Source organism: Acipenser ruthenus, chromosome 29, assembly GCF_902713425.1.
Source record: "Acipenser ruthenus chromosome 29, fAciRut3.2 maternal haplotype, whole genome shotgun sequence".
Lineage (NCBI taxonomy): Eukaryota > Metazoa > Chordata > Actinopteri > Acipenseriformes > Acipenseridae > Acipenser > Acipenser ruthenus.
In genome coordinates, this window is record NC_081217.1 from 22,524,084 (window position 1) to 22,542,957 (window position 18,874).

The 18,874-nt window shown below is 43.3% G+C and overlaps 1 protein-coding gene across 2 annotated transcripts; it reads left to right on the plus strand.

Moving 5' to 3' along the window:
• Window positions 1–3,811: 3,811 nt before the first annotated feature.
• On the plus strand, window positions 3,812–17,507 carry LOC117962412 (potassium voltage-gated channel subfamily A member 2). 2 transcript variants are annotated; one of them, XM_059004420.1, is made up of 3 exons: window positions 3,812–3,917; window positions 4,777–5,192; window positions 6,772–17,507. In XM_059004420.1, exon 3 carries the CDS (start codon window positions 6,911–6,913, stop codon window positions 8,399–8,401), a length of 1,491 nt encoding a protein of 496 aa, XP_058860403.1. In that variant the 5' UTR covers window positions 3,812–3,917; window positions 4,777–5,192; window positions 6,772–6,910; the 3' UTR covers window positions 8,402–17,507. The 2 variants fall into 2 exon arrangements, with proteins under 2 accessions (XP_058860403.1, XP_058860402.1); XM_059004419.1 differs by having other exon boundaries at window positions 3,816–4,150.
• Window positions 17,508–18,874: the final 1,367 nt, after the last annotated feature.

Sequence of the window (18,874 nt, forward strand, 5' to 3'; positions counted from 1 at the left end):
TTAATCAGAGGTAGAAACTGTCACTGTCCCAGTTTTTAGCCTCCAGTTCTAGTCCTGGTCGGAAACAGTAAATGGTTAATGGTTTTGCCATCGTATTCGCAAGTTAACAGTAATGCATGTGACAGCGCTGTTTCAAAAATAAAACTCTTACAGATCATGTGTTTAACTGTAGTTAAAATAATTCCACATGATTCCTCATGCACTGCCCACCCGCTGCTGACGTCTGCTGAACCTTGAGGACGTGGGCGAGGTCACAGTGCTGGTGAGTCCAGGTGTGTTCCTGGGCGTTCTGACAAACGAGACACTTCAAGTTTCTGCTGAGGAGGCTTTCTGTTTCTCCTGCTTGCTGCACCTGCTGTGCAGAGACAGAGGAGGCAGAAAATAGCAAGTAGGGCACCTGCTGTCAGAGTAAGGATAGGCAGGGGACCATCGCTCATGCAGTACCGCAGAGCTTCAGAAACAGCTCGCTGATTCATTACCCAGCACTGCCTCGCACTAACTGCAATTACATAAAACCCAGCAGCACTTTCCACACCATTTCTCAGCTTCTTAAACAAAGTTCACCTCTCTGCGCTTGTCTAATTCTGCTCCGCTGTCCCGAGGAGTCAGTAAAATGGAAAAGCGGTTGAATATTTTGTTGCTGCAATACCCTGCTTCTGAAAAGACTCCTAAAAGCTGGATTTCGGATACAAGGTGGTTTTTAATACGACGAGCTGTAATTAAGGTCCCCTCTGTAACTGTGTGTTTCTGAATTTTCCATTTCCTGGCACTAACTCACAGTGGCACAAAGCAAATCAATCGCTAGATGATAAATAATGTATTGTCACTGAAAACAATTACTGGCTGTGGACTATAATATTTATAATGGACTATAAGGCAGGTGTGGCCAACAGTTTGAATCACTTGGTATCTTGGGATCAGGACATCAAAGATCATTCTAATGCAACCTCAGCAGCCGAGACGTAGGCATTCATAGATACTAATACTGGAACACCAGAACGCAGAACCACTCCCAGTTATTGCTTAGCTCAAGGAGGAAATGTGGGAAATGGCACTTAAAATGGGGTTCTATTTAACTGGACAAAATAATAGAAACACCTGCCATAACATTGTCAATAGGGTGTCGGACCACCATTTGCAGCCAGGCCTGCACCGATTGGACAGTGAAGTTACAATTCCTCATTTTTTACTGCCTCTGATTCCTTCAGAGAAGATCGGATGCTTTGCTGTCTTACCTATTGTGACTGAAACGTGCAATGGGGAGATGCAGCTTGTGTATAGTATAGAGATTCCTATTGCATAGCAAAATAAATCAATGATAGAAGGGGCTGCTTTTTTATAGAAAAGTGTGTGCTAGATATTACAGGTTTTTTTGTGTGCTCAAAATATTGCATTTTCTGTATATACTGGCCAGCTTTAAAACATGATTATATGCCATTACTGTATTACTATTGAGGGTAAATACAGCCGTATTATATAGTTACTGCTGCTGAACATATAAAAATAAATGTATCAAATATCCTTCTATAGAACTGCAAACCAAAATCTCACAGATCAGGGAAGTGAAATCCTCCTAAATCAATAATCAAGGGACGCATTCCAACACATTTAGAGCAGGAAATCAAATCGAAATCTCCCTGAAAGCCAGACCAGACCATGGTGATGTTCAGAACTGAGAAATGATTCTGAGAGCTCTATTGAAACCGCAGATGTGCTTTAAACGTCTGTGTCAGTTTAGGCAGAGTAGTTTTGTTTAGGGATGAAAGATGCTTTTACAATAAAAAATAATCAGGTTCCTAACCAACAAATGCAAAAAAAATCTCTGAATCAAAATCTGTTTTGATGAACAATTTTAATTGTAGAAATAACAACGAGAGAATTCAGGCAGGCTGAAGTGACGCAGGCTGAAGCCACGCAGGCTGAAGTCACGCACGCTGAAGCCCTGCAGGCTGCTTTAAAAGATTGATATTATGAATCTTTAAACAGGGTTTTCATTTTTCACAGGCTCAATTTAAGCATGTGTTCAAACTGATAAGGGAGACCAAACGCTGCAACTGTAATTAAACAAGACCGGCTAATGCGATCGGGAAGCGGCAGCCTTGCGAGAGAAGATGCCTCTTGCTAATGCTGGCTTCAGAACGGAGCTCTGCACTGCTGAATAATGCATGCATCGTGGATGACAGCCATGGAGATGCAAATCACTCAGAACACAGCGCTCACCGGGCAATGCCCTGTGCCTTCCAGACACGCCCAATAAAACAGAACCCCTGGATACCATTAAGAGAGGGGCCCCGTTAGACACAAGACATGGCCTTAAACTGGCCATACTGCATCTGATCTCACCTTCCACTGTTCACAATCTGCAGCTTTGAGAAAGGTGCACCCGCGATCAAATGATAAGCTTTTTCACGGCTAGACATCATTGATAATTAAAAAAGGATCCCATTTGACAGCGATTAACCTGCCATATAAATAGGGCGTCTGATTTTCGGGTTTTAACCGATTTAACCAGATTCCCCCAGCCCCCCCCCCCCCCTCCCTCCCCCCCCCCAACCCCAACCCCTTTTTCTGCACACTTTTTTTTACCCAGTTATTTGTTTTATGAGTGTGTGTTTAAGCCAAGAACATATAGATGTAACAGTCGATCGTTTCTCTTCGTAAAACAGCATGGAGTAAAGTTGTTTGGTTTTCTGGTATGTTCTGTGTGCAATTATACCTGCAACTCCACTGCAAAATAAAACTTGATTGGAACGGAGAAATGCCTCCATATACAGTGTGTGTGTGTGTGTGTGTGTGTGTGTGTGTGTGAGAGAGAGAGAGAGAGAGAGAGAGAGAGAGAGAGAGAGAGAGAGAGGTCAAAAGTTTGCATACCCCAATGTGTTGAAATATAGGTTGGGATTTAAACGGTGACGTCATCTTTGTTGTCAACACTGTGCTTAAGCATTTGTTTATTTATTTCTAAATAAAAACCGATTTCTACCCGAATATGTGTTATTTCTTGATTATATATATAAATAATCCACCCGATTGCACACGATTTTTTCATTAAATAATTCTACCCGATTTTTAAAAAAGCATTCACCTGAATCTGGAAAACAAAATCACCCGAAAATCAGACGCCCTGCACATGAACCGTATTGCCGTCCTAGCACAAAAAAAAAAAAAAAAAAAAAAAAGCACCATTTTTTTGGATGTATGATTTTCCAGGTCAGTAAACCAGATTATATTAAATCAGGTCTGATACTGAATTATGATCAGACAGCCCCCGATATTGTACCAGAAAGCCGAATGGCCTCCTCTCGTTTGTAAACTTTCTTATGCTCTTATGTTCTTATGCCTGGCCCGCAACATTGTATCTTGGGAAATGACGATCAGAGATCAGTATAGATGATGAGTTTTAGCTTGTGTTCGGACTCAATGACTTTGTGATGCTATTAGGTTATTGATCATTGAGGAGAATGATTGCCAAAAACAATCAATGATACCTTTTTTTTTTGGTACCGATTGCTTTGGATGAGCGCCATTGCTGCACCCAGATTCTTCGGTGCAAGGTTCATGTTCTCAGTGCCGTGTTAAACAGTTTTGCTGTGGTCTCTCTACATCTATTAGGATGCGTTGGCCCCTCCCTACGAGAACTGCCTGTATTATGATGGCTGTATTTCTTTACAGAGCGAATGTATCTCTTATGAGTCCGCTCACTTAGCACGCATCCCCCCCCCCCCAAACACCTCGTCCATCTTCTATCCCGTCCTTTCAGTAATATTCCTGCTCCAGTTATCTATTACTGAGCCGATGTCTCTTTAAATTGCCCACACTTGGGTAAGGAGTGGTACGACAGTGCAGAGTGGAGCGCGCTCTTCTCGCTCGCTCCTGTGTCTTCTTTGTATGCACCGCATAGCCCGACTGCAGACCTAACTGTAAGCTTTTACTACGAGACTTATTGCAATATTGGGAGAAAAAAAATAGCGGAGATACTAGAGAGGGAGACCAAGCTTGAGCACAAACTGCAAAGAAATGCACGTTGCACGGTTGATTTTACTACCAGATAACCGGCACGGAGACGCCTATGGCACAATAATCTTTTTTTTTTTGTAATTCTTGGTGCTAGGAGATTGAAGATCTGCTTCTTGTGTATTGCGTGCTGGCGAGGGTGAATTTCTATGCATGTTACCTTTTTAATGCCTAAAATGACATTTTATTAATACAGCTGAAAGGGACGCATGCATTTACTGTACATTCTAAAAAAAAAATTAGTTGTGCAAATGCGGTGGGGTACAGAGAGCATGTAGGAAGTGCTGAAGATACTCTGTCTAGCTGAGATTAGCAATGGAATGGTAATGAAAGCGCTTGCAATTAGGGAATAATATGTGCACGGAAAATACAAACCACGTATTTTAGTGCCTGTCCTGCATGCACGTGGATGCAAAAAAAAAATGTCGCAAAATAAGCCTTTGTGATAATGCTGCTTGATATTGGAGGGATGCGTTGGTATCTGGAGGTAGTCGTGTTTCTTTTAACAGTATGCCAATTAGATTCAAGATGCACAGCACTAGCGGTGGATCGTTCCAAATTCAAGTTCCAATTCTACTGAGCGGAACGCAACACGAGTGCAACAAAAATGTAGGCTGCTGCATGTAATGACATTATATAAAGGTGCAAGTACCGATCCGATCAGCAACGCCTCCCCGTAGCCTTGCTTCCTTGCAGCTAGCGCTCCCTTTGCAGAAGTTGCTGTATGTACTGTGTCGGGACTACCTTTGCTGCTGTTTATTGCAGGCAACGTCACTCCTACCGAAGACACGGGAGACGTCAGATTTTGCTGATCTTAGCATCTCTGAACCATTTAGAGGAAGCTTTTGCAAAAACGGAAAGCGCTCCCTTCGGCAGCACTGTACCCCCCGCCCCCTTAATCCTCCCTCCCGAATGCGGCGCTGATTTACAGACAGGCAGCCCTGCAGGAGGTGCAGACACTCCCGCCAGCCTCCCAAATCCGTCGGGCTCTTCAGATGCGGGGAGCTTGTTCCCGGACTCCACACTGCTATCCTGAGGGAGGAAAGATCCGCGGACTCGGGTGGTGAAAATGAACTTCCAGGGGAGAGGATTCGTTTAGGCGGCACGTCTTGAGTTTGATCTCAGTTAAATGTCTCAGGAGATCTTGGATTTTCGGTTTCGGAAGAGACGCACAGTTCCAGGTAAGTTCAGCTGTAGCTGAATGCATCTGGATCATTATTCTGTCTAGAATTGCAAGTTTACTTGTGGAATATTAAAATGCATGAAAGGTGAATTGAAACATGTGACAGGATATGTTGTGCTTGGTTTAGGTGTTCGCTAGTTGCAAGCAGCTCTGTCTCGCGGTGGTCTCGGTTTTCTGAGCCGGGGGTCACTTATTCTTAGCAGAGGGAACATTGCAAAAAGCTTGTTTTTGATTTTGTTCTGCAAAATGTAAAAGCAGCCTGTTGAAATGTTTATGGGCGAGACCTGCTTCACTGTTAGCACTTTGATTACTCATAAGGAAAATCGGATTGTTAAATAAGTGGTCTGCAGTTAAAACAAGTATTTTAGACAGCGCAGGCCAGTGATAGAATGTATATCTAATTAATTCAAGGTGCTGCAGTGGTTTAAGCAAGCATTATTATTATTATTATTATTATTATTATTATTATTATTATTATTATTATTATCAGTAATAACAACAGCAATAATTATAATAATAATACAAACTATCTTGCATTGTGTTACCCAAATTCGTCTTGGCACATATTATATATTCAGCTATTCAGTATTTAAATAACAGATCACGTTCTCAGATGCAGTCTTTGCTCGCTCAAACCTTTTAGAAAAAAAAAAACCCTTAGAAACATTCTTTAAATTATTTACGATTTTGCATTATAGTAACTTCTATTCAACCCAGCACGCATTCCCACCCTTTGAAATCAGTTTGACAGAAATTGTCAGAAAACAAATGCTTGAGTTTATCAAACTGGAACCCCCTCTTTCTATCGGGATGTCCTAGCTATCCCTTCAGACGCGGGGTGTGCAGCTGTACCATGGTACGATTCCTATCTACCTGTCTGTTTTCTAATGCATGGATGTGTTTTCAAAGTTATGGCAGGGCACATTTTTGAACACCATAGAATTCACACAAACTGGTTTAAAATTTTTAAAAAATGACCATGTAAATTGGTGGATGAAGGGGCTGTATGCGGCTCACCTGCAATAGCTCCACTTTGAAATGTCCACACCCTGTCTGGAGAAACAAACTGCTAATGCTACAGTGGATAATATGATCCGAGATCAAAACCAGCCAATGTGTCTTCCTGTCAGTAATTCAGCCTGATTGGTGGTGTACATTTCATCCTGTCCTTCCTATTTATAATGAGTGCACCAAGGTCCTGAGATGCATATATATATATAAAAAAACTTAAAGGTCAATTCGTTCAAGTCAGTTTTACTTTTATATATAAGAGATTATATATCACATTTCAGGATGTTTCAGGAGAATACGTTCCTCTTCAACCAAAAGCAGTTGATTTTCAAATTAGGATTCAAACGTATTTATATAATACGTATGAAAAGGGTGGTGCATGTTTGTGTATAATATAACAAAATGGCTGGTGATGAAAATGCTTCATAAACAAAATACCTGCAGGTTTATCAAAACATGTTCAGTTCTGGATTTGGCTGCCTGCCTATGACATGCATGCTCATGCTTCTGCTGAAGGTGATTTTAAGAGTCTGAACCTCCCCCTCCCTGTTTCCTCTGTGCTGTAGATCAGACAGGCCATCGCAGTCCCAGCATTGGAGGTGGAACTAACTGCTGATCCGGGCTCTGCAGCACTTACCTCGTGCTGGAGTAACACTTCCATTTATTAACCAGAGCAGAAAACTGCCGGCTTGATCTCCAGCCGAGATGACCGTGGCCACTGGGGACCCCACAGACGAGGTGTCAGCCCTCCAGGGTCACCCCCAGGACATTTGCAACCCTGAGACTGATTACGAGTGCTGCGAGAGGGTGGTCATCAACATCTCGGGTCTGCGCTTTGAGACCCAGCTCAAAACTTTATCCCAGTTCCCCGAGACTTTGCTAGGGAACCCCAAGAAGAGGATGCGCTACTTTGACCCCCTGAGGAACGAATACTTCTTCGATAGGAACAGGCCCAGTTTCGATGCCATTCTGTATTACTATCAATCCGGGGGCAGGCTGAGACGGCCGGTCAATGTGACGTTGGACATTTTCTCAGAGGAGATCCGCTTCTACGAGCTGGGGGAAGAGGCCATGGAGATATTCCGAGAGGACGAAGGCTACGTCAAGGAGGAAGAGAGGCCGCTGCCGGAGAAGGAGTTCCAGAGGCAGGTGTGGCTTCTGTTTGAGTACCCTGAGAGTTCCGGTGCAGCCAGGATAATTGCTATCATCTCCGTCATGGTCATCCTAATCTCCATCGTCAGCTTCTGCTTGGAGACCCTGCCCATCTTCCGAAATGATGAGGAGGAAAGGCAGAGGGCAGCTTTCTACCGGATGTACCCCAACAGCACCACAACCTTCCCCTCCACCACCTTCACAGACCCCTTCTTCATCCTGGAGACCCTCTGCATCATCTGGTTCTCCTTTGAGTTCCTGGTGCGGTTCTTCGCTTGCCCCAGCAAGGCAGGCTTCTTCAGCAACATCATGAACAGCATAGACGTTGTGGCCATCATCCCTTACTTCATCACTCTGGGGACGGAATTGGCCGAGAAGCCTTCGGATGGCCAGCAGGGTCAACAAGCCATGTCCTTGGCCATCCTGAGGGTCATCAGGCTGGTCCGCGTCTTTCGAATCTTCAAGCTGTCCCGGCACTCCAAGGGGCTGCAGATTCTGGGGCAGACCCTCAAGGCCAGTATGCGGGAGCTGGGGCTGCTGATCTTCTTCCTTTTCATCGGGGTCATCCTCTTCTCCAGCGCGGTCTACTTTGCAGAAGCTGACGAAGAGGAGTCTCAATTCATTAGCATCCCGGATGCCTTCTGGTGGGCTGTGGTTTCCATGACCACAGTGGGGTACGGAGACATGGTGCCCACCACCATTGGGGGAAAGATTGTGGGTTCGCTCTGCGCCATCGCTGGCGTCCTGACCATCGCCTTGCCCGTGCCCGTCATCGTCTCCAACTTCAACTACTTCTACCACCGGGAGACTGAAGGAGAGGAGCAGGCTCAGTACCTGAAGCCGACCAGCGTCCCCAAAATCCCATCCTCTGAAGAGCTCAAGCAGAGCAGAAGTGCTTCTACCATCAGCAAGTCCGACTACATGGAGATCCAGGAGGGAGTGAACAGCAGCGAGGACTTCCTCGGGGAGAACCTGAAGGCGGCCAACTGTGCCCTGGCCAACACAAACTACGTCAACATCACCAAAATGCTCACGGATGTATAACTGCAGGAGAAGCCTTGGGGGCTGGGGGAAGGAACATGGAACCAGTCTCCTGTGTAGAGGGTTAGCAACCGAGACGCTGACCCACTGCAGAGGAGAGCAGACAAGCGCAGAGAGGAAACGGAGCCTGTGCAGTAAACCCACGAGCACCACCACCGCCCCTCAACATGACCATCTCTCCTCCCAGCACTTCCATAATCCAATCCAGCAGCCTGCATGGGGTTAGTCTCGTCTGTGTGACTGTTTTAATAGACTAACAGTAGCTAAAAAGTAGCAAAGATTAATCCTGACTCATACAAGCCCTTCCAACTCCCTCCAAAGAGCACGCAATACTTAGATTTTCTTTTTTTTTATCTCTTTTTTGGGATGTGTAGAACTAACCAAATGAAAGGACAAGGTCATCTTAATAAAGCAACACGACGCGAATCAAAGCAAACAGGCAGATAATTGATCCCGACTTTGCTGTAAGCTGGAGTGGATGTCTCAGAGGAATGTTCCAAACGACGTTGTGTATGAGACACTTAGTGGTACTGTGAGTAATGCACCCACAGTGATGACATCTGTGACTGTCCATGACATCAGCATCAAGCACTGGGATCATCAGAACCTTCTTCTTCTCCTGATGTCCTTTCCTTCACAGCTACGATGCGTTTGTAGCGCTGGATCTGTTGCAGTAGGGAAGGCTCACCGCTTCTGTTTCTGGGGTGTCTGTGGGTCTGCTTGTGTGTCTCTTCCCCCAGCCTCGTTTCTGAAGATTACTGCATTGGTTATTGCAGTGTGCCAGGATCAAGACCCAAAGGGAAAGATGCTGGAAACGAGAGACCAGTGATAAATCTTCTTTAAAACCCTCCACCCCCACCCTTCTCCTATCCATCCCCCCAGCCCCCCTGTTATTTAAATCCATGGAAGCTAGGCATGCCTTGTTTATTAGATTTGTAACACAGCACACAGATCTAACCGCGCTATCATCTTGGCATTTTACTAACGAAGCAAATGACATTCCTAGCTCACTTTCAGGGTCACCAAAGATTCATGTACTGCCGCTACCCAAACTATTTATTTATTTATTTATTTATTTATTTATTTATTTCATTTAATAATCTATTTCCATTCATTCTTCTAATGCTGGGAATTTAAAAAAAAAATACTTTGGTGGGACCTGTCAAAAAGTTTGCTTCCTCTACTGCGTTTTAACGTATAGGACCTATTATATTACTGTTCGCATGACATGTTTGGTGGCATGCGTTTGAATATGTACTATATTACAAAAACACAACATATATGTCTATACATCTATATTTTTCTCCGTGGTATATTAACGCTGTATGCAATATATAACAATAAGTCTTTTTTTTTTTAATAGTTGTGTGACTTTTTGCTATCAGATTAGTTTTTTTTCTCAAACACTTAATACTGTAGGTCGCTTTCAGGGGTTCAGGCACAAGAAGGTTGTACATTTTTGGGGTGCGGAAAAGGGGACTAGCGAAAGAATATAAAAGCAAGAGATCAGTCAGTTGACTGAATAAGGTGGATATGGAGCCCGGTGAAGATCGCAGAAGAGTCTGCTGTAACTGGGAACCGCTGATGCTTCATTGCTTCAGTTGGGAATGTAATTTGCCTTGTTCTAATCACTCGCAGTTTTTAATAAGATTGAACTGAATCATCATCATAGTCTTGTCACTTTCAGCAGATTCATAATCCACGCTTCTGTCCAGACTGGAATTAAAATGTCCTGCAGAACATGCTGTTTGACTTGGTGGAAAACTGCATCAGCGTTTCTGTATAGGACTTGCTTTTCAGAATATGCTGGTGATCTGTATTGGGTTGACTAGCACATTGCACTGTCCAGCTATGCTGTATTGAGTATAGTGTGTTGGATTTGCTGTTATAGTTTTACCATTCCAGCAGCAGCAGTCAGCATGGGGTGGGTGGGGTTTTGGGAGCTCTGACAACCTTCTTGTGTTATTCTATTTCATTCCAAACGCGTACATTATATATGTATATAGAATCAGTACACGTAGATGTGTTGTATCTGCTAGCTCTGAGAGAACCATTCCGCTCTAGTACGTAGCCATGCTGATGTACTGTGTGCTTTAGCTGTCTGGATGTTGACGGACCTTTAAGGGTCCTGTCCTGTACTCAGAATGGATGACCTCGAAGTTTCCTTGAGTCTGTGAGGGTGATGGGAGCAGGGAGAGAGGGAGAGAGAGAGGGAGAGAGAGAGAGAGAGGGAGGGAGGGTTTGATTAAAAGCACAAAACGACTTACACTCCCATCCCCACTTAACCTTTACCTTGCCCCCCCCCCCTCGGGTGTGCGCGTGCGTGCGTGCGTGCGTGTGCGCGCGCTTTCTGAAGGCTGCTGGGATTGAACCGCCCTGTTTCCACGGAGACGACCAATAAGGATTCCTCATCAATAAATCCTGGAAGGGGCCAAAGGCTCATGAATAAAAACCAGCTCACAGACTGGACACTGGGATTTGGGTGTCGTGTGTGATCAAGCACTTTCTTTGAGGAATACAATATAATACAGGACATCCATTCTGAGAGCAACAGCTATGTTGCAGCATCATTGTCTTAAAAGCAAACGACTTGCACCGCGCTCACAGAAGAAACCTTTAGTCGCTTTTATATCCTAATAACACGTATAATAATAATAATAATAATAATAATAATAATAATAATAATAATAATACAATAAGAGTAATAATGATGACAGTAATATAAGAGTATTGTTACAGCACTACCACCGCCTGCATAATCATAAAAAGCTGTTACAATCTGGTTTATTGTGAGAGCTTTGTTAATTCATGTCTTCTATGAAAACAACACAGTCTGGATCTTTTTGTTTTGGAGGTGGGGGCTGAAATCCACACAGATACACGCTGTCTCTCTAGCTGAACTGTCTACAGTAGTTGCTTCCAGTTTCAGCTCCTAACCCCCCTTCCGCAGCTCTCCTGGGGAGATTATAAGTCAGGATGGGAGGTGAGACGACAGCGTGATGGAAGGAGAGAGGGATACGCTAACGAATGCGTCGTCATTGTTTCAAGGAGACTGTATTGATCGGGGTACTGGGAGAGTGCAGCTTTCCTCTGCAATGCACGCCTTCTGAGATTCTTAAAATACAGACACAGGCTGCCAAACGGTGGCTATCTTGAGCTGGTCAATATCGAGCTGAAACCTGTACCAACAAAGAAGCTGGTTTCAAATTGCAGCGGCCCAATGGAAAGCTATGCAAGCAGCTGACCTCTCTCCCCAGGCTGCTGAGTTATCGGACAATATGGATGTTCTTAATTTATTCTTTTGTATAAAAAAACAAAAAACAGCTAAACAAAAATAAAATGAATAAACATGAACTCTGAAAAGGAGTCCACTTAACAGGTGCACTTTACAGGGACTACTAGAGCAACGATAAAGACAATCTCAGGCTCTACAGGAACTAAGATGCATATAATCCTTCCACATCATAAACTCAATGATACTAATATTAATAACAGTAATAATAGGAAGATACTATTTATAACGATGATAAGGAACTGGCCAGGGTTTATTATCACACGGACTGGCAGTTGCCCTCTGGTTTTTGGAATGGGGAAGTGGTTTGACCCTCACAGTACCCTCTCGAGGGCGATTTGTAGAGAAATGCGACTGGTCAGAATTTACCAAGGAGGAACTTGGTGTAGAAATTTGGATTTGACTTATATTGAGGGGAAAATAAGTCTATATGGCAGTTACATCATATGACTACTAGTTGGTCATATGCGTTCCCTAAAAGTTTAATTCAAAGGTAACTGAAAAAGGGCGGGGGGGTCTCTGAAAGCCTCTGATCCTTTCAAGGACTCCAGAGTTAAAAGAATTAAAGGAACATAAGATTCCTTGCAGCTGCGTGGTTTGCAAAGGCATTTACCACGTGACCTCTGACCTCTCCAATTTCTCTTTGAATCTGCCTCAACCTCACGTTGTGACTCACCATGGTAACCCAAAATGTCAACCAATCAGAGTTGCTGTGACACTGAAGTCATAACCTCTGCAGTGACTCATCAAACAAATTGAAACGTTTGAGCTCCTGAGATATATATATATATATATATTTAATCTTCTGATCACTAGACAGCCACCTCGAAATGTCCAGATCCTCTTGTGATTTCAACTCTAGGCACTCTAGAGTTCAAAGTGTTAAAGAAAGTGTTTAAATTGATAGGGGTACAGTAAATAAACAGGCGGTGTCTGCAGCCACAGTGATGTCATGCACAGTGACCCTGCAGTGACAATGCATCAGTGATCCAGGCAGAGTCTCGCCATGGCCAGCAGGGAACTGGAGGGTTGTTTTTCTGCAGTCAGGTATGCTGGGTAGTTGCTAAGGTAGGGAACACACACCGTTTATCCCTTAGAAATAACCACATAGTTCCTAAAGGGAAAATACAATCATCGCTTTTTAGTTGGCAGTGCTAACATAAGGAAAGGCAAACACTTGTTTTAATAGCTTTCTTTTGTAAACTTGCATTCACTGAAGCCTTGTTAGCCCATTGCTGGTCATACTGCCTTTTCCAGTAAAAATTGACATAAATCACAAAAAAAAACAATACTGCATTCAGTTAGTGCAGTGAAACAGAAAATCATTTTTTATTTAAATGCAGAACAATGCCGTTCTGTGTGTACAGATAAAATCTGTGCACAGGGGAAGATGTCTTTTTTGACAAACCCTTAACAGTGATATTGGATTTCTCATACATGATTTGTAATGTACGACTGCAGCTAGAAGTCTAAGTGAGTTTTGATAGAGGACAGTACAGGCTGGGTTGGTTGATCCAGAAGGTGAATTGGCTAAGCTGCCTTGCTTGCGTTTTGCTTTTCGTCAGTGATGGACGGTGTGGTTCTGTGCAGAGCCTGGATCTCTGGAGCCACAGTGTCATTAAGTCACAGCACAGGGGCTCATTAGTATTCTGCATGCGGAGTCCTAATTGGCTGGGGCAGGTGGAGGTGCACATTGTGTGAGCTGTGGGACAGTCTCATCGAAGCTGCACTATTTTGGGGAATTAATTTCACATCCAATTAGGCAATGCCTTCGCCCCAGGCAAGCAACCCTAGACTGTGAACAAAATCACATGTAACATTAACCTCCGTACAGTGGCTGCCCAAAAGTCCTACTGATGAAAGCCAGTGCCTGTTATCTGTAGGGAGCGTGTCTTGTTTGTGTGTTTTGCATTGAGAGCCGTGACGCATCCCCTCTATGTATTCTGCAGTACTTGCAGTCTGTCAATGTCAGCAGGTTTTGGTGTCAAGGCCGGTCCTTCCTGTGTATTTGACTTGAGTGTTAACTGATCCCATTTAGATGTTCACAGGAATACTACAGTCGATTGACCTGTGCCAGGGATCTCTCTCTCTCTCTCTCTCTCTCTCTCTCTCTCTCTCTCTCTCTCTCTCTCTCTGTGTTTCTCTCTCTCTCTCTCTCTCTGTGTTTCTCTCTCTCTCTCTCTCTGTGTTTCTCTCTCTCTCTCTCTCTGTGTTTCTCTCTCTCTCTCTCTCTGTGTTTCTCTCTCTCTGTCTCTCTCTCTCTGTGTTTCTCTCTGTCTCTCTGTCTCTGTGTTTCTCTCGCTCTCTGTCTTTCTCTTGTCTGCATTTCTCTTTCTCTTTCTCTGTTTCTCTCTCAGTGTCTCTCTCTAGCTCTGTCTCTCTCTCATCTCTGTGTTTCTCTCTCGCTCTCTTTCTCTCTCTCTTGTCTCTCTGCATTTCTCTCTCTCGCTCTCCCTCGCTCTCTGTCTCTCTGTTTCTTGTTGGGAAGCAGTGGTCATTATTTTAAGGAGCTTATTTGTTTGTTTTGTCAGAAAGATGATGATGCAGGGCAGATGCTGAAACAGATTGCAGTGATAATCTGGGCTCCTGATTCCTTCGCTTTGCTTTTTGTTTGTTTGTAGATTTTAAATCTTAGTCACACAGGGCTTGAGTCACTGTAGAGCTTGTTAAGGGTTTTCATTGGACATGTGGAGCTCCTTTGGTCTGTCTCACCCTGCCTTTATTTTTCACCTATCTGTTATAGACACTTTTTTCGGATTGAACTAAAATAATGATTCTTAGCCTGTCCACAATCTGCTACCTTATAGAAGTCATGACAGGGTGAGAAAGTCTTAATCTCTTACAATGTCATTGTTTCTGATCTGTCACGGAAGCTGGCTAGGGACCAGGTGAGTCAGCCTTGGCACTGCCCTGTCTATAATCCCCCTGGTAGAATCTCATGCAGCAAAAATGGGCAAGATTCAGAAATATAAACTACAAATACCCTTATTAAACCAACGCCAAGAGCAGCCAGAGACTCTGCAGTGGCAATGGTTAATATCTCTACAGTAATGGGTGGTTCAGTTACAAGGCTGGCAAATGATCTTCAAACAGTCATCTATTGACTAAGCATTGTCTGTGTATCCTGAGAATTCCAATATCACTTCCTGGAACCAAACCACTTCCTGTGCTGAAGGCCATGTGATATACCACACAGGAAGTGACTTCATACCCGATTCCTTGTTTTTTTGTTTTTTTTTTACAGCTGAGCTTTGTTCTTGAAACATATGTATGTATTAAGAATGATAAAATAAAGGACCAAAATGAATAAAGTGTGATCATGCTACTAATGCGAATAAGAGGCAGGGACTTGATTAAAACCCTTGGTTTCCTTTCAAAGAGGATTGCTACAGCTGTGGAAACATTGTAATAAATAAAACAAAGAAATGGACTTTGGTGAAAGCCGATAGAGAAGTTGTCTGTGAGGCTGGATTCAAACAGCCAGTATGCGCTTCTCTGCAGCTGTTGTGAGTTACCAGTCCAGCAGATGTAATGTCTGCTGAGGAACAGTGGTTACTGTGTTTGGAGCCCTTTCCAAAGAAGACCCGCAGCACGCCAGCTGGCTCATTTATAAAGCATCTGCTGAAAGGAAAAAGTTGGTAATCCTACAAAACACCCAAGACTCGCATGAGGATGGTCTTGTTTATTTACAGGCTTGCTGGAGTAAAAGCAGTGTTTTATAACCCACACGTACGTTCTCCTTTTACTTTATCTCTTACCTGTTCGATATGTGGGTTGCATGTCATTGCATTCTGAGTCGTTGCAACGTCAGAGTTGGCATCTGAACTGCCTGGCAAGGGGGTGTCTGCAAACTGCCAACAGGGTTACCAGGAGTTAGGGGTTATCTATAAATTACAATATAAGAAAAGGTGAGGTGGTGACAGTAACAGTGAGGCGGTTATAAAAACAGTGGGTGTTTGCTAATGTTTTAAACACATTCTCAAACCTAGAACTTTAGCATTCGTGCTTCAGTGAGAATCAATACACAGTAGGACTAGCGTGATAACAGATGTTTCAAGATTTTTTAAAAGTCGCTGCAGTAAGCCGACAGTAATGTGCATCACGTATCCATTTCAGTAATGGTTTTGAAATGGGCCCCCACGTTTTATGGAAGTAATTTAATGTTCCTTTATCTGTCTGGTAGAGCCTCTCTAGCTGCAACACGTAAAGTGCTAAATGATTCCATTCTGTGAAAGTTTAATATTTCAGTATCAAAGAAGAATAGCATAAGACTATATTAACATAATTTCTAGTAAATGGCATCCCACGAGACCCATAATGCAGAAGCTCGGTATCACTGTGTGTGTCCTGCTTTGTAAACATCAGAAATGGATTCACAAATTTGTTTGCTATACTGCATTCATTTTAACCCCAGAATGCATGCATAAGTTCTCAGTTTGTAACTTGTGTTTTCCACACAGCCCTTTTTCAGCAGATGAATTGATAACCTGCAAAATAACTGGTTCCAGACAGAGACTGCAGGGGTAAAAACGATACTTGCAATTTTTGGCTAAAATAACTAAATGCGTGGCTTTATTTTTATTTTTTCTTCCACATTTCAAGAGGCCAAGTTTTCATCGTTCCTCTTGCATTGAATTAAACATTCCTTCTTCCAAAACAGGCAAAAGAAAACCGGCAAGCCTTTTCCAGCTGGTCTCTTTGGAAAGTTGTTCAAATAAATAAAAGAAGAAAGAAAGATTAATGGGCCGGCCAGCGCGGCGTTTGAAACGAATTGCAGGCAGTTGGTTCTAAATGTGTACACTCTGTACGTCACAATCATTCTCTGCTCGCTTGTTATATATGTGAGTCAGTTCTGACAAGGCAGCCCAGTGATTTAATGAGACGTGTTTCCTTTGTGACTGCGCTGCATGTTAAAGTGTGACTGGGGGAGGGAAAGGGGGATCTATGCTTCAGCTACCCAACCTGAACAACTGCAGCTCAGCTGGGCAAGTTCAATCAGACCCCCGGATTATGAAGTAGAAGCACTGCATGCAACGGCTGTTCTGCAGTGCGGCGATTGAATTGTACCTGCAATTTAAAATCACCAGGTACACAGTGCATCTGCAGATCAGCCATCGTGAATTACCACCCAAGAGCTGGATTGCTGCAGTGAAGAACCAGATATGCACGCTCTCCAGTCATTCTGTGAATCTGGTTCCAGGATCCCTTTAGCAGAATTACAGGTAATTGACCTTTAGAAAGACTGAATCTTGCAGATTATCGTGCACTAAAGATTACCGGGCATGGTCAGCAGCTATCTACCGCTGTTTATTTCAGTTGAATAAGGTCTGATTAGAAACAGAAACTGACAAATCTCATCCTGTTTTTTAAAATGCGTTTCCACAGATCTTCGACTGCTGTTCCTAAGGTAAAGCAGTGTTTTTATTCCTGGCTGTCACAGTCTGAAGGGTACTGTTAGGGTCCACTTCTCTGATTGGTTGCTGGGTTTGTGGACCTATGACTTCTTATTGGTTCAAATCGGGGGGAGGGAGGGGCTGGGATTCAGTGGCTACTCTGTTTACAGGTATATTTTTAATCCAGTGCATGCCAGTGTTAGAAATTAGCCAACGCAAAAGGTGTAACTTTTACTTCAAGTATTTCCAGAAATAAATGGTGCATTTGTTGTCGTCTGCCACTATTTTAACAAACCTGCTGCATCGTTCTTGCACTGAACCCTGGCACTTGAATGATAACAACATGTCCGGACATCACTTGTGTTTTTTGTTTTCTAATGAAGTCATTAATAAAATTGAAAACGCTTCAACCTTATATACCTTATATATCTGTTGGTCTTGGTCATTGTTTCTTTTTTTTGTTGAAATGTATATTTAATCCAAATCTATAATGCATCGTGTTATATAAGACAGGGTAGCAATCTGGTGTATGTTGATAGAGACGCTACAATCTTACTATAGGTGCTATACTATTGATATATTCACAGAAATGTATAGGAGATAGAATCAGAACACACGTGGAGCAATGTGTGTTTGAACCATATCTTTACCCTTACCAATGTGCAATGGCAATGCTTAACAGGGGCAGCGCAACGTTATCACTTAGGAAGCTGCTGTATAATGAGCCTTTGAGGCAATGGCGTGACTGAGTGACATCACAATGGTTTTCAAAATAGCACTGCATTATTAAGATATCCTTAGTGGGATTCATTTAAGGAAAGGTGCTCTTCAGTATCCTTTATAGATCTCAGATGTGCAGTTTGGAAAGAAGCACACATTTAGGTAGAGTTGCACTTCCCTGGTTGCCTAGAGAGAATTTTTCCCCACCCCTTCAACCTCTCCTCCAACCAGCTCCTGGCACCCGTAATGAGTGACATGATCTCAGCCAGTAACATGCTCCGACCCCGAAGACTTTGGAAGCGAAGCAGTAACAGACCTCCTGAGAGTAAGGCAAGCAAACTTACTTTAACCCGGTACAGTACCCGAAGGTAAGATGTATGGATGGTTTAGTTAGCTGCAGAGTTGTATTTGTCATTAACGTATTCAGCCTAAACTTAAAGTAATATTTGCATTAATATGAAACAATGGAGCGAGTCTGGGGAAAGCTGTCATTTCTGTGACCAAAACCATGTACATGTTTGTTTTCCCATCTGAGAGCTGGGAATCTGTCACTGAGCTCAGCTGCCAGTGTGTTTTCAATCCTGTGCATTGAACAACATGCTGTCAAACCCTTTAATATCACTGTGAAGAAAAATTGTAACTATAGCGGAGTTACCTTCATCAGGAGCTCAATATGCTGGCAATGTAAGCATCAAGACACAGGTGAAGCCATGCATCACATATTCCTGTTTGCTATAGAACAGTGCCAGGTGTTTCCAATCAGTGCAATCTGTTACTTATACAAGACATTGTAATCGGGTGGAGATAGAAACAGTGTTCTGCACGCTGTATTGGGCTGTATTATATGAAAGAGCATTTCAATACTTTACAGAAACTAACTTACATTACGCGAGCCCCCAGCCAAGCAACTGGGCATGACCAGGATTCGACCCAGCAAGCTCCTGACTGCATGACAGTATTAATAGACATAACGTCAGAGGGCGAGGCTGAGCATGTACCGGAGACATTGCACGCTGCAAGTGAGTGTCTAAATCACTGTGCAAAAGAGTCATGCATGTCAGGTCACTATTA